Below are 16,077 nucleotides of genomic sequence, written 5' to 3'. Positions count from 1 at the left end.
TTTGCTGACCATGAGGGACGGATCATAATCTTTGCACTACAATACCAGCATTCTATCTACTTCCTGTATTCTGTCTCATTGTTACAATGTCTCTGGCCTACAATGGTGGTGTCATCAGTGAAGCTGTAGATGGCATTTGGAAAAAATTTGGCTATTCAGTCATGAGTGTACAAAGAGTACACTGAGCATGAATCCTGGTGGGGCACTGGTGTTGAGGATTATAGTGGAGGAGATGCTGTTGCCTATGTTCACCAATGCAGGTTGTGGGTCAGGAAGCTGACGACCCAGTTGCAGAATGCAGAGCTGAAATTTAGGTATCGGAGTTTGAAGATCAGTTTAGTTGGGATTATAGTATTGAAGGTGAACTATAGTAGTCAATAAGTAGATGCCTGACATAGGTATCCTAATTCTCTAGATGTTCCAGGGTCAAATGTAGGGCTAGGGAATTGGTGCCTATTGTGGACCTGTTGCATCAGTAGGCACATTGCAAGGGATCAAGGTAGGCTGGGAGGCTAGAGATGATGTAAGCCATGACTTACCTCTCAAAGCATTTCATAATTATGGAGGCCTGAGCCACCAGGTAGTAGTCATTGAGGCACTTTGCACATGTTTTCTTTGATGATGGTGGTTTTCTTGAAGCAGATGGAGACTTCAAATTGTAACTGATCTGCGAGCATGGGGAGGGATGTGTTTTTGTCTATTTTGTTCTGTTTTATTTGTATCCTGTATACACTTCTGAGAAACTTTATTATCTCTCTTGTGGTTGTTAGCTCTTACTTCCTCCTTTGTGCTAAATGACATTTTACACATTTGTAGTTTTACAGTTTGATGGTATCAGTTTCTGTCTTACTCCTTTAAAGTAAGCTGTACCAAAATCTAGAGAGCATTCTTTCCTACTGTAGACCTTTTTTGTTGCTTTCAATAACATAGGCTAAAGTGAAACTGCTCAACCATTCAATTTCTTTTGCAATTTTCTCAAAAGTACTTTAGTAACTCAGTATATACATGGATAATTATAGCTTTTCTTTATATTTTTCTTTAAATTCTAGAGTTATAAACAAAATATAACCATAGCGATGCCATTCAGGATATTAGACTCCTCTCTAATCCATTTAAAACCCATTTAAAAGTGTATGTAAATGCTTAACTGAGTAAAGCATAAGTAATGGGTGAAAAGCATTAGTATATGACCCCATGTTGCCTTTAAGTGTACAAAGTAAATGTCAAGCTTTGTAAAATGGCAGTAAAAATATCTACAGTTTACTCAAGCCAGGCTGTGTCAGACACTAGGAATGTGAAAGCAGATGTCTCCTTTTAAAGAAGCAGAGTTTCAAGAGCTCTCTTGTATGTTACTGCATTGTAAAAACAAAATTGTTAATATATCTTGCATTCAATTGCACGAAAAACACCAAAAAAGCTTCAGTCAAGAAATAAAATCTTCCACTGATACAATGTAACAAATAGAAAACATTGTATTCCATACAAACATTTTAGATTTTTGTTTTGTGCAAGAACATAGTGCTGTTCCTGGCTTTACACAAAATCAAACTCTACCAGATTTAGGAGTACGTTTCTTGATTAGAACAAGACACTGAAACCAGCATAATGTTTATGATCAATTTAGCCCAGAAGTTTTTCAAAGTGGTACAATAAATTTGTATATTTATACATATATCAAACTGGAAACAGTAACTAAATTCAATAAATATAGCACATATTTTCAGACTGAATTTCATGTAACTGTTGCTGCAGGAGTTCAATAGTGTTCTGCACCTTGTCATCTTGTGATGCTCCACATCTTTTGTTCTTTAGTCTGTGTGCAGTAGCAGCCAGCATTTCTGAAATTCCACCAGTGGCAGTTCCAACTGATGTGAACTATGACACAAAACATTTGAATATTGGTAGTGCGAAATACACACAAGTTGGAAGTTCCTGAATACACAATATTAAAATAGAAAAAAAAATAAAAAGAATTTTTATAGTTGAAGTTTTGTTCTGAATTATCACTAAAGCAGATATTTGTTGACTTGCCCAAATGGCCCTTGAACAGCTTGTTATGCTTTCCAGAGGGCAGTTAATAGTCAACTGTATTGCTGTAACTGGGAAAAGGGGAGGAAGTAAATATGGGATATGTTGAAGAGTTAGACTGTTAATTCCACATTCTGTCTTCTGAACAACCTTTCTTGAGTAACTATTTCCTTAATTTCATTGAAACCCTCCAAGTTCTCTGATTTATTTGGTTACTTTTGGAAGTTTCCAAACATCAGAGAAATGTCCAGTGGAATCTGGGATCCCACAGGGTCCCTCCACAAGTCTTATTATGCTTCATAAATAATTATCCGGCCTTCAGAAAATCCAGGCCATCACTTTTTTTTTAAGAAATTGTTGACTGCTGTTGCAGGTTAAACTCTTTGTTCCTGCAGCATGTGCACATTTTCAACAAATTTGTGTTAGCAAGAGAAGTCAACAGCCTCCAAATTTATGGTAAAATGAAGGCACTAGGAAACATTAAACTGCTTACTCTGATTGACGATCATGCCATTAAATTTCAAGCCAGTTTATTACTAATTTTATATTCCAGACTATGCTTGAGGGTTTCGTGGCTGCATGTTCATTGCAATGTTAATTCGTATCTGATTTTTGACAGTCTTTGAAAGAGCATAATTCACAATCAGAGAACTGCAAATTAAAGTTTAAGTTCAAAATGGCAGTAATATAAAATTCATACTGCATAGTAGCAAGGAGTTTTCTGCACACTCTTCATCTGAAACACTAATTTGTGGTTATTACAGAATCTTGATTTGGTATATGTGAAGCATTCAGAGACAGTGTTTCCTTAGAGATTGGCAAAACTACAAGCTAGAACTTTTTAAACTTATTTTTATTTTAAAAAAAGCTTTTATTACACAAGAATGGAAAAGTGTACACTTACATACTGAAAAGGATAATAATGATTTATGGGTTTGGAGATGAAAAAGCAGTGCTAATGCCTCTGGAATAAAAAGCCATCCTAACTGTGATTATTTATCAATCATCAATTGTCAATAAAGAAACCATCTGCAATCCCCCATGTCCCTTATGGAAGGAAATCTGCCATCCTTAGCTTATCAGATATACCTGTGACTTCTGCCTACATGGACAATAAATATTGGCCTAGCCAGTAACTGCCACTTCTCATGATCAAAATTTTAAAAATAATTAAACCCAGTAAACTGAAAAGAACAATTTATCCTTAATTAGTATATTAGCAATCATAAACAATAAACAAAACAACTTCACATACTTACAAGTCGCACAGATTCCTTTGCTATTCTCTGGCCACCAGGTGAAAATAACAAAAAGCTCAGAAAGAGGTGACTGATTAGGTCATTGAAGTGACATTTTTCTGTGGAAAGATTCCCAGTGATCAATGCAGTCTGCACTTCCTTGAAATTCACAGTTGTCTTGTTGATTAGAATCTTTATTTGATTGTACACGGATTTCACATTTTCCTGTGAGACGTATTTAAGAAAACTGATAATAGTTAATGAAAAAGATGATACAAAATTACATGTGCTCTAACAGTGACTATGTCAAAAGTACTTGTATAGCTGTATTGCACTATGGGCTGTTTTTATTTATTAAAGGACCTTTCACAGCTTAGAAACACGTATCAACGTGAACTTATAATGCCTGGAGGGAAAGGTGGACTATGACACAGGTGAAATGGAAAACCAAACTATTCTGCTCTGGCTGCACCCTGTATAGTTAATCTGGGAAGAGTCTATTCTTTCGTAATGGAAGGAGATGGAGACAGCCTCTGAACAGTTGTGGTCAGCGTTTATATTGTAAAAGCAGAGAGCTGCTTCAGTTCACTTAGACATTACAGCCAAGTATCTGAACAAATTCTATCACAATACAATTTGACCTGAGCTGATAAAATCTCAACCCTTCAACTCAAGAAATATGTGAATTATCAGTATTAAATCTGCTACCACTGCTTCTAAAAATAAGTATTCTGTAAGAAGACTGACTTCCCAGAAGTGCTATACAATTTGTATTTCAATGAATGATGTATTTAGATGAAAACGAGTAAAATCTAAAGCCAACAAGAAGTGGCTAGTCTGACTTTGTTAATATCACCTAATTAGAGATGTTGATATTAATGAATGCTTCAGGATAAAATGTATTTCCTACAATAAAATGTTCTCTCCTGTCTGTCTCCTGTCCAGCCCTTTCAGCTTGTGTTATTCCACCTTTTCCCATCCCAACTACAACCAACAAATCTCCATCAACAGCTTCCCTTTCCATCCTCCCATCAATTTCAGGCCCTTTTCAGTAAGAGTCTCTATTCCAATTGCTGGACTTCCCAGTGTATCTTCTGGTCAAAGGATTTGGTTCCAAATATATGCCCATTTCCACTTCTCAATATCACAGTCACCTCCATACGATGGGATGACCCATCTAACATCAAGTCATAGCTGGGTCAAAACTTTCCTCAGTTTGTAAGCAAAAGTACCATGCCCTCCTCATGTCAGCCAATGAGACACAAAAGCGTTTGAGAAAAAAATTGGTCCTGAATTTAATGGAAGTGACAAAAATGGAAATTATCAAGATCGTTTCGTTCTTTTGGCAACAGTACTTGTTTCACCACTCCTTTACTGAAAGTGTAATCTATGCAATCATAACTTCATACTTTAATATTATTTCATTAGTCCTTCACTGACCCCTCAAATTCTGAATTTGTAAACATATGATATCAAATTTGTATTATTCCTATCCTGCACATCTTGTACTACTTTACAGTTATCCAATTCATTAAAATAATTAGTTACCTATCTCTTATACCCAGTGTATTTTGTGGTAAAGAGGATGAGGGGATGGTATTCCCACAATGTGTACAAGGGTATTTCCTAATCTGTTATATAAAAAAAGCACAAGGAAACATATTGAGATGAAATGGTGAATGAATCAGCAGAGAAACATCCAGGAAATAGTGACTAATGTAATAAAGGTCAGGTTAATGCAACACAGAAAAGCTGATTGTGAGTGGCTGGGGTTAGAATTTGGTGAAATGAAATGAACAATATTTAAAATAGTATTCAACAGAGTGCAGCAGAACCACTCTGCGAAAATAACAAGAACAGCTAAACACTAATGAGTTACCATGGCTGAATAAAGATTCAAGAAAGAAATTGAAGGCCTGGAAAAGGAGATAGAGCAGCAGATAGCATAAGGGAGAATATAAATACATCAGGAGTGGAAGGTACTGAGGAACCATAAAATTAACTCATGAAAGAAATAAAAACATATTGTACTGTTTTGTCCAATGAAAAAATCATAATAGTAATAGTAAAATGGAAGAAATATTTAATTATTTTCAGTATTTATCATTTAGGTGCAAGAGCAGAAATAACTAGTTTAAAAAGTGAACCGTATTAAACTAATCAAACTCTAAAACCCTTAGTTCAAATGGATTGCATCAACATATTTCAAGCCCCTATGGCAGTGGTGGCATAAGGTACCACTGATATCAAGAAACAGCTGAACCCTAACCCTATCGCAATGATAAATGCACCACGAGCCAAACCATTCCAGTGCAGTCACAGGACTAAAACCTCCCAATAATGTGCAATATTTCCCCAAGTATAGTCCTGCTTTTTGTGCACAGGACGACCTAATCCAGCCAATTATCATTCCATCAGTCTAATCTCGATAATTGTGATAGAAAATGTTAACATTGTTATAGAGTGGTACTTATTCAAGGAACAACCTACTAATTATTGCTTAGTTGAGGTTACATCACAGCCACTCAACCCTCGATCTAATTGCAGCCTTGGTCCAAATGAACAAAAGAGCGTAACTCCAGAGGTGATGGGAGACTAACTGCCCTTGACGTTCAGTTAGCAATTAACTTGAGTATAGCATCAAAGAGCTCTGGCAGAACTGAATTCATTGGGAATTGGGGGTTAGGGGTGGGAGAAGATTGCATACCCAGAACAGAGAAGGTTGGCTGTGGTTGTTGGTAGCCAGTTATCTCAGCCAAGAACACTGCTGAAGGAGTTCCTGAGAGTAGATGTTTTAATCAATGTATTTAGAGAAATTAAAACACACCTCTGGAGAAAACTGGAATTGAACCTCGGCCTCCTTTCTCAGCGGTACTGCACCACAAGAACCCTTAGGTAGGAGTGTATGGGAGATTCCAGCACCCGGGGCAGCAACCCCAATCTACTCCCTTAACAAGTAATTGAAATGCAGGTTGCTTTCCCTTAGTCGATTTCTTATGCACATCAGGCTCTACCTTTTAATCTTAGTAACAGTGCTTTTGTTTAAAGAAAAACTGATCAGAAAGCATTTCGAAATTGAAGTACACCACATCATGATACTTATGCTTTACACTTGGAAGATCATTTTCACTGAGGTAGTCAAACAAGATCTAATCAGGGAATCTAGGGCACCTAATCTAATCTTTCCTTCAGTTGGCTTTCACTTACTGGAGGATTCAGGCCATGAACAAATTTGCTCTTGATAATTAGTAGGTTTGGACGCAGGATTTAGGAATCTGTCAGTGATTGCAACTGCAACCATTCTTCTAAATCCCAGAAGTAGGAAAGAGATGGGAAGAAGAAAGCAAAATGGAAAATAGTAGAAATCATCGGTTAGATCTATTACACAATAGAAACCCACCATTAAATCACTCTCTTGTTTGGTTTCCATATGTGGCTTGTAGTAGAACATCAAAAGCCAAAGTAGCATCTCTGAGATAGCATCTGTCATCATCAATTGCTGTAGAGCAACACTGATCCAGTCTCCAAAGTGAACCAGTAAAAACCAGTTCTCAAATACATTAGCAGAAGTTCTGCAAAACAAGTCAGAAAAGTTTAAAGTTTACAAAATAAAGAATTGAAATCCGATTTATACCAATTAGATCAAATATTACACCATTTCACCTTCCTGGAAAAAGACTCCTTTTTAAGGTCAAAACCAAGTGAGTGAGGTTAATAAAAATGTACTAGAAATGTTAATGGGATTAAAACCTGACAAGTTCCCTTGAACTCATGGTCTACACACCTATGATTTCTTTTGAAAAAGGGGTTGGCTTCAGAAAGAGAGAGGGGCGATGCAGTGATTTTGATCTTGCAAATATAAAACTGCTATTTCAGAATTTGTATCATCAATAGCCATGGGTGAGATGCTGGAAGACTGGAGGTTGGCTAACGTGGAGCTATTATTTAAGAAAGGTGGTAAGGAAATGCCAAGGAACATTGGACCAGTGAGCCTGACATCAGTACTGGGCAAGTTGTTGGAGGGGATTCGGAGAGTCAGGATTTACATATATTTGGGATTAGGGATGGTCAACATGGCTTTGAGTGTGGGATACTCTGTCTCACTAACTTAATTGATTAACAGTTTCTTGAAGGTGTGACGAAGAGGATTGATGAAGGCAGAGCAGTGGACATCTATAATGGATTTCAGTAATACATTTGACAAGATTCCGGATGGTAGACTAGTTAACAAGGTTAGATCACATGAAATAGGACGAACTAGCCATCTGGATACAAAATTGACTTGAATGTAGGAGACGGAGGGTGGTGGTGGAGGAGAGTTGCTTTTCACTCTGGAAGCCTATAATCAGCAGTATGCCACAAAGATCGGTGCTAGAACCATTGCTTTTTGTCATTTACATAAATGATTTGGATGGGAATATAGGAAGTTTAGTTATTAAGTTTGCAGACGACACCAAAATTAGTAGTGTAGTGGACAGCAAAGAAGGCCACCTCAGAATACAATGGAACCTTGATCAGATGGGCCGAAGAGTGGTGGATGGAGCTTCATTTAAATAAATGGGAGATGCTACATTTTGGAAAGGCAAATCAGGGCAGGACTTATACATTTCATGGTACGGTCCTGGGCTGAACAAAGAGACCTTGGAGTGTAGGTTTATAGTTACCTAAAAGTGCAGAAGGTATTTGCTATACTTGCCTTTATTGGTCAGTGCATTTGAGGGAAGGAGGTGGGAAGTCATGTTGTGGCTGTACAGGACATTGGTCAGGCCACTTTGGAATACTGTGTTCTTTTCCCCAGGGTAGGGGAGTCCAAAACTAGAGGGCAGAGGTTTAAGGTGAGAGGGGAAAGATTTAGAAGGGATCTAAGGAACAACGTTTTCACTCTGAGGCTGGTGCATGTATGGAATGAATTGCCAGAGGAAGTGATGGAGCTTGGTACAATTACAATCAAAGATGTTGTGAAACTTGGAAGTGTTCAGAAAAGATTTACATGGATGTTGCCACAGTTGGAGGGTTTGGGCTATAGGGAGAGGCTGAATAGGCTGGGGCTATTTGTTCTGGAGCATCATAGGCTAAGGGGTGACCTTATAGAAGTTTATAAGATCATGATAGGGTGAATAATCAAGGTCTTTTCCCCAGGGTAGGGGAGTCCAACACTTGACGGCAGAGGTTTAAGGTGAGAGGGGAAAGATTTAGAAGGGATCTAAGGAACAACTTTTTCACTCAGAGGCTGGTGCATGGATGGAATGAATTGCCAGAGGAAGTGATGGAGCTTGGTATATTTACAACATTTAAAAGGCATCTGGATAGATATATAAATAGGAAGGGTTTAGAGGAATATGGGCTGTATGCTGTCAAATGGAACAAGATTAATTTAAGCTATCTGGTCTGTATGGACGAGTTGAACAGAAAGGTCTGTTGTCCGTGCTGTACATTGCTATGACTCTGAGTCTAATGTTCAAGAAGAACCTGCAAAGAGATATATACAGTTTAAATGAATGGACAAAAAGATCTTGAATCTGAGGGGAAATTCTTAATTTAATTTAAATGATAGAAAACAAAATGTTTTAAATGATAAGAAATGCCTAAATGTTACCATTGAGAAGCAATTGGGTGCCTTTGGTCATGAAACATAACGTACAGGTACAGCAAGTATTTATGAAGAAAGATGATACATTGGCCTGTATGGCAAGGGGATTACCATTCAAGAGTTCTTTGGTGACACTGCACCTGGAATAACCTGTACTGTTTCACACTTAGCTAAGGGAGGATATTCTTGCCTTAAAAGGAGATACAACAAAAGGTTCATTTGATTGATTCTAAGGATGATAGGGTTGAGGATAAATAGAATAAAAGTTCTTTAGAGTTTTAAGAACAAAGTATATGTTCCTAAAGCAAATATGACAATTACGATCCACCTGCATATGTAGTGTTACATGTGACATCATGCCAGCATATAATAAATGATTATAGTCTAAGTTACAATTTTGTACTTCGGTTTATCTAAGTACTATACGTTTCAAGTTAATTTAGTTCAGAAGAAACAAGACTCTATTACACATTTTTGCTTTTCTTTAACTGTGAAAGCTTGACTACCAGGCAGATGAAAGAAGGCCAAAGTCACAAAACTAGTATTCTTTTCAAGAGAAGTATCGAAAATAAAATCATAATTTTCTGAAATCTCACTTCTAGCATGAGATTATTTGGTTTCAATGAAAAGGCGGCTGGTTAATTGTCAGACATTTCAACAGTCTACCTGGCATTAATATTGCCCATAAATACACCCTTATAAGAATGAAACCCAGTCTCATTGATACTTAAAATTCCTGCAAGGCCTAACAAGTTAAATGCTGAAAGACTGTTTTCCCTCGTTGGAGAGCTTCAATTTGGTATCATCGTCTCAAGATAAAGCAGCAGCTATCTAGGCCTGGAAATTCTAAAACGTCTTTAACTTTTATGATAACTTTGAGAGTAGCAGGGCTTGATTTTGAGTGCTACCCTAGTGAGAAATGACATGTACCCTTACACAGACAGTATTGAGGTCTATAGAACATGGAACAGTACAGCACAGTACAGGCCCTTTGGCCTTGATGGTGTGCCGAACTTTTAATCTACTTTAAGATCAGACTAACTTACAAACCCTTCACTTTACTATCATCCATGTGTCTATCCAAGAGTCGTTTAAATGCCCCTAATGTATCTGACTCTATTACCACGGCTGGCAGTGCATTCCATGTACCCACCACTTAGTGTAAAGAACCTACCCTCTGACATCTCCCCTAAACATTCCTCCAATCACCTTAAAATTATGTCCCCTCGTGATAGCCACTTGCACCCTGGGGAGAAAAGTCACTGGCTATCCACTCTATCTATGCCTCTCATCATCTTATACACCTCTATTAAGTAACCTCTCATCTTTCTTTGCTCCAGTGAGAAAAGCCCTAGCTTCCTCAACCTTTCTTCATTAGGCATGCCCTCCAGTCCAGGTGGCATCCTGGTAAATCTCCTCTGCACCCTCTCTCAAGCTTCCACATTTTGACTTAGGTCCAGAAAAGGGATAGTCATGTACACAACTTCTAAAACATAAACTGCACTCAGTGGAATTTTCAATAATTGACCCTTTATATATAAAAAAAACCAACATTAGAACACTGCAAAAGATGGCTACAGAAGGTCATTGGGTTCAGTCTGTGGCTTCAAAAACTGGCACAGTAATGCAAAAGGACATACTTCAGGCTAGAGGTTGTCACTATCCTTTCCTGAAACTGTCCAAAAAAGGTATTTCCTGACTTGACTGCTTCATTCTGAAACCAAGATAATGATTGCCTCAAAATCTCAGGGCAGATTTTCTGCAGACAACAACGGCTAATTAGCTTAGACCAGTAATTTTTGGGAAAAACAACAGTGAAAAATCTCATGACAAGCTATCCATGTTGGGATACCTTTTAATCTCACATAAGAACATAAGAGCAGGAGTAGGCCATCTGGCCCATCGAGCCTGCTCTGCCATTCAATAAGATCGTGGCTGATCTTTTCGTGGACTCAGCTCCACTTATCTGCCTGCTCACCATAACCCTTAATCCCTTACTGTTCAAAAATCTATCTTTGCCTTAAAAACTTTCAAAGCCTCAACTGGTAAATGGGCAGAGAATTCCACAGATTCACAACCCTCTGGGTGAAGAAGTTCCTCCTCAATTCAGTCCTAAATAAGCTCCCCTTTATTTTGAGGTTGTGCCCTCTAGTTCAAGCTTCACCGGCCAGATCTTGAAATGTTGTTTGTCAATAAATACTGAAATAGGAGAAAGGGCAGTTACACATATGCTTTAATGCCTGGACAATGCAACATCATCAGGTTTCCAAGCCCGTTTCTGCTCAAACCCACCAATACAGAAAACTATCCTCCTGCCAACAAAACTAAAAGGAACTAACTTAACAACCTGCAAAGTCCAACATTTTATAAGTTTGACTATGGATTTCACCCACTACACTTTAGGAGTATAAATAGCTTCCTCAACAGGCCTGCCTGCACTATGTGTTTTCCATGACAAGCCAAGCACATAAATTACAAATTAATCTTTTGTTTACAATTTATAAAACTTTAACTCTGTTTTCCTCAATTACATATGCTTGAGAGACTGCGTGAATGAGTGGCATAGGTTAGATTTTTGGTGTGAATGTGCCGGTTATTCGAATTGTCTGCACTCATAAGTTAAGAAACACACATTTTTAAAAACACTGATTATAGAGAGCAGAAATGGAGTAGGGTTTCAGCAGTAATTGCTCACATTGCTCGTAACACCAGTGAAGGGTGAATCATACAGTTAAAAATATCAGATGCTATGATACAATAACATTTCACAATACATTTTCCAGGAAAACACCAAAAAAAAGAAAAAAAAATATTTACATTAAGGTCTTAAATCACTGCCTGAAGTAGTTCAGATGTCACAGCTAAGTGAAAGATGAAAGAAGTGTCTTTTTAATGAAGCAAACACAATGCATAAACACCAGTGTATTATTACAAACAAAGGTAACAATTGGCACAAGATAAATGATCACAGAAAATAAGGATCTTTTCAGCCAATTCAAAGCTAGAAACTGTTTCAAAAAATGTTTAGCCAGAGAATGGCGAATCTGTGGAATTCATTGCCACAGTCTTCTGTGGCAGCCAGGTCATTGAGTATATTTAAAACAGAGATAGATAAGTTCTTGATTGCCAAGGGGGTCAAGGGTTACGAGAAGAAAGTAGAAAATTGGGGTTGAAAAACCTATTAGTTGTGATCGAACGACAGAGCAGACTTGATGGGTTAAATAGCCTAATTTCTGATCCTGTGTCTTAAGGTCTTAAAAGATCTCATTTGCTGAAAATAATTTTATGGCAAAGCCAAAAACTCACCGTCTGACTTCTTTATTCATCTTCAAAATTTGAATAATACTTATTAGGTGCTGAGACCAGGCAGCTGATGGCATATCTGAAAAGAAGAAAAAAAAGGTTAAATCTAACATCATAAAACCGCAGGTCAATGCAACTTTTCAAACAGAGTAGAAGAAAATCCCAGAATGCTTTAGAGAATAAAGGATGGATGACTGAACAGAAAAGATAACAGTTAATAGTCTCGGAAGCATCAGTGAAAAGAACACCTTTTGACAGAAGTGTTTGCAAGGCATGATCATTTCAGAGATGTCATTAAGTAAGACAAAATACTGAAACACGATCATGGTGTGAGTTGACATAACTTACAATTACCTAGCATCTTTAATGTAGTAAAGCATCCCAGGTGCTTCACAGGAACATTATCAAAAATACTCAACACAGAGTCTAAGGCAATATTTAGATGGATGCCCAAAGTCTGGTTATTGAAGTACATTTTAGGAAACACCTTATGGAAGGAGAGGTAAAGAGACTAAGACGTTTAAAAGGAGGGAATTCCGGAGCTTAGGGCCCTGGCAGCTGAAGGCACCACTGGAAAAGCTGGAGTACTGAAAATTGGGGCAAGAAGAAACCAGAATTAGAAAGCACAGAGCTATCAGAGGGAATAGGCTAGAAAGGTTAGAAACAAAGCGAAGGGAGAGGCCTTTACTTAGAATGAAACAAAATTGTTCAAGCTATTTTCCCTGGAGTGTCAGAAGGTGAGAGGTTTCCTAATAGAGGTTTATAAAATCATGACGGGAATGGATAGGGTTAATAGACAATGTCTTTTCCTCAGGATAGGGGAGTACAAAACTAAAGGGCATAGTTTCAAAGTAAGAGGGGAAAAATGTAAAAGGGACTGAAGGGGCAACATTTTCACATAGAGGGTGGTACGTGTATGAAATGAGTTGCCAGAGGAAGTGGTGAAGGCTGATACAAAGGGCAACCTTGTGAACTGAAATCTCCTAATGATTAGAGTGATTTGTTATTCTCCAAATGATTTTTCCTCCCTCTTCACGATTTGTTGGTTACTTACCACCTTCCCATGTAGGTCAACTGTGGTTGATACCTCCCAATATGTGACAGAACTTTGGTGTTGCTTGTAGTTCATCACTTCCATATTTGTGTGATAAAGCATTGCATACTTAAAATGCAAAATTTAATCTGTGCAATGTGGTTAGCTACCCTATTAAATGGCCTATCAATCAAGTGTATCAAAACTGCTGTCAAGTGCAAAAAAATATAAAATCAGACAGACCACTCAACATCAACCTGAGCACCAGAGGTGATAACACCAATCCCAGTCCTATCAACCCTGCAACGTCCACCTTACAAACATCTGTGAGCTCGTGCCAAAATTGGGAGAACTGTCTCTTGGACTAGTCAAGCAACAGCCTGATGTTATCTGTGAAGCATGATTCTGAGAGTATGTCCTGCCCCACTGGAGGTGGCAGTGCATGATATACAAATGGAAGGAATGTACACAATAACACAAATTGCTCTATTTTCACAACAAAAGTGAACTGGAAATTTCAAACCAATTACATTTAGAACATATCAGATTTAAGCACTGTAGTCTGCCACATGATAGAGGACAGTTAAACAATTAACAGAACTAGGCAGCTCCAGACTGATCTCTAATGATGGAGGTAACAAATATATCAGTGCAAAAGAGAAGGCTGAAGTATTTGCAAGCACCTTCTACCAGATGTGCCATCTCAGTCTCCTTCGGTGTTTCTATGAACCACAGATATCAGTCTTCAATCAATTTGATTCACTCCATGATTATACAAAAGAAAAGGCTGAAGGCACTGACTACTGTAAATATGGGCTTAGACAAAATTCCAGCAAAAACACTGAAAACTTCTGCTACATAACTAGCCACACCCCGGGCAAAGCTGTTCTAGTACAGCTACAACATTGGAATGTACTTGACAATGTACAAAATTGCCCCGGAATCTCCTGTACACAAAAAAGCAAACAAATCCAACCCAGCCAATTAGTGCCCTAACTGTCTGCTCTTGATCATCTACCACATTACAGGAAGGATGTGGAGGCTTTGGAGAGGGTGCAGAAGACATTTAACAGGACGCTGCCTTGATTGGAGGGTATGAACTATAAGGAGAGGCTAGAAAGACTCGAGTTGTTTTCTCTGGAGTGCTGGATACTGAGGGGAGAGCTGATAGATGTCTATAAAATTATGAGATGCATAGATAGGGTTGATGTTCAGAATCTTTTGCCCAGAGTTGAAATGTGTAATACTGCATTTAAGATGAGAGGGGAAAGGTTCAAAGGAGATGTAAGGAGCAAGTTCTTTAGACAGAGGGTGATAGGAGTCTGGAACATGCTGCCAAGGGTGAGGGTGGAGACAGATATGATAGATGCATTTAATTGACTTTTGGATAAGCAAGTGAATATGCAAGGAATGGAGGGATATGTACTAAGGGCAGGCAGAAGGGATGGGTTTAATTTGGCGTCATGTTCAGCACAACATCATGGACCAAAGGGCCCATTCCTGTGCTATATTGTTCTGTGTTCTATCAACCCCGGTGTTCAATGCATTACCATCATGGAGACTAACATTGACCAGAAATTGGAACTGGGCTAGCCATATAAATTCTGTATATACAGGTACAGGTCAGAGGCTAGGAATTTTGTGTTGAGTATTTTACCTCTTGTCTACCCAATGCTTATCTGGCATAGGCACAAGTAAGGTGTGTGATGTAATACTCTACACTTGCCTGATGGATGCAGCTCCAGCAGCATTCAAGAAGCTTAGCACCATCTAGTAAAAAAGCAGTCCGCTTGATTGGCATTATATCCACAAGGATCCACTCCCTCCACCACCGACGTTCAATAGCAGCAGTGTATACTATGTACAAAATGCACTGCAGAAATTCATCAAGGATCAATAAGAAAGAACATTCCAAACCCACACCCAGTTCTATCACAAAGGACAAGGAGAGCAGATACATGGGAACATCACCTGCAAGTTCCCCTCCAACCCACTCACCATACTGACTTGGAAATATATCACCATTCCTTTATTATCACTAGGTCAAAATCCTGAAATTATGTCCCTGAGAGCATTGTAGGACAAGCTACAGCATGTGGTCTGCAGTGGTTCAAGAAGGCAACTCACCATCACTTTAAGGGCAATTAGGGCTGACCAGTAAACGTTGGCATGCCAGCAATGCCCATGTTCCACAAGTAAAAATAATAAAAAATCTCTCAAAGGAGATTATAGCAGAGCACTTGGAAAAACGTAAGACAATTGACAGACTGAACAAGGTTCAATGAGAGGGAATTTTTTTTGTTTACAAATTTATTAGAGGTTTTTGAGGGTAGAACAAGCAAGGGGAACTAGATGATGTGGTTTATATGGATTCCCAAAAAGTGCTCTATAAAGTGTCACATAAAAGGTTACTATACAAGTTAACACGATGCCCACAGTAGTAATTTCCTTAACAGGAGGAAAAGAACTGGCAGAAACTAGGTGGCCAATTCCAATAACTATTCTTTCAAATATATTTTCAGTTACCCTGGGATTGAATTCATTTGATTTGGATCATCCAGGGATGTGATCAAAAAGTTATGAATAAAACAACTTGCAAGAGTTCTGAACAAAGCAAACAGAAGCCACATGGTGAGGACAGTGCAGGAGAGAGAGAGAGAGAGAGAGAGAGAGAAACCTGCACAGTTAGCAGCTTTGATGTTTGAATTCGTGTATCGCTGGACATTGGAGAGCGTCTGGGAAAATTAACAAACAGTGAAATTCACAACTAATCTTGGAGAAACTGTTGGGCGAAGTTCACAGCACAGAATCAGATAAGTTAATTGTTGTTTTAAGTCTGTCCAAGAGAAAGGCTGCGGTAGTGAGTATAGTGGATACTTTCTTGA

The 16,077-nt window shown here is 38.3% G+C and overlaps 1 protein-coding gene across 2 annotated transcripts in view; it reads right to left on the bottom strand.

Annotated features, from left to right (window-relative positions):
- Positions 1 to 339: 339 nt before the first annotated feature.
- Positions 340 to 16,077, bottom strand: part of fancc (FA complementation group C) — a 208,020-nt gene continuing 192,282 nt past the window's right edge. The window contains exons 12-15 of one of the 2 annotated variants that reach the window (XM_087997378.1): positions 12,163 to 12,238; positions 6,667 to 6,838; positions 3,284 to 3,491; positions 340 to 1,875 (exon numbers count right to left, since the gene is read on the bottom strand). In XM_087997378.1, the coding sequence (XP_087853504.1) occupies positions 1,778 to 1,875; positions 3,284 to 3,491; positions 6,667 to 6,838; positions 12,163 to 12,238 (554 nt within the window). In that variant the 3' untranslated portion in view covers positions 340 to 1,777. The remainder of the gene's footprint in view (positions 1,876 to 3,283; positions 3,492 to 6,666; positions 6,839 to 12,162; positions 12,239 to 16,077) is intronic. The other variant, XM_087997374.1, reaches the window with a different exon arrangement.

Source organism: Chiloscyllium plagiosum, unplaced genomic scaffold (genome assembly GCF_037043375.1).
Source record: "Chiloscyllium plagiosum isolate Xiang-an unplaced genomic scaffold, Cpla_swu_hap1 HiC_scaffold_2, whole genome shotgun sequence".
In the NCBI taxonomy this organism is placed as follows: Eukaryota; Metazoa; Chordata; class Chondrichthyes; order Orectolobiformes; family Hemiscylliidae; genus Chiloscyllium; species Chiloscyllium plagiosum.
This window is presented reverse-complemented; position numbering and strand designations above follow the sequence as displayed.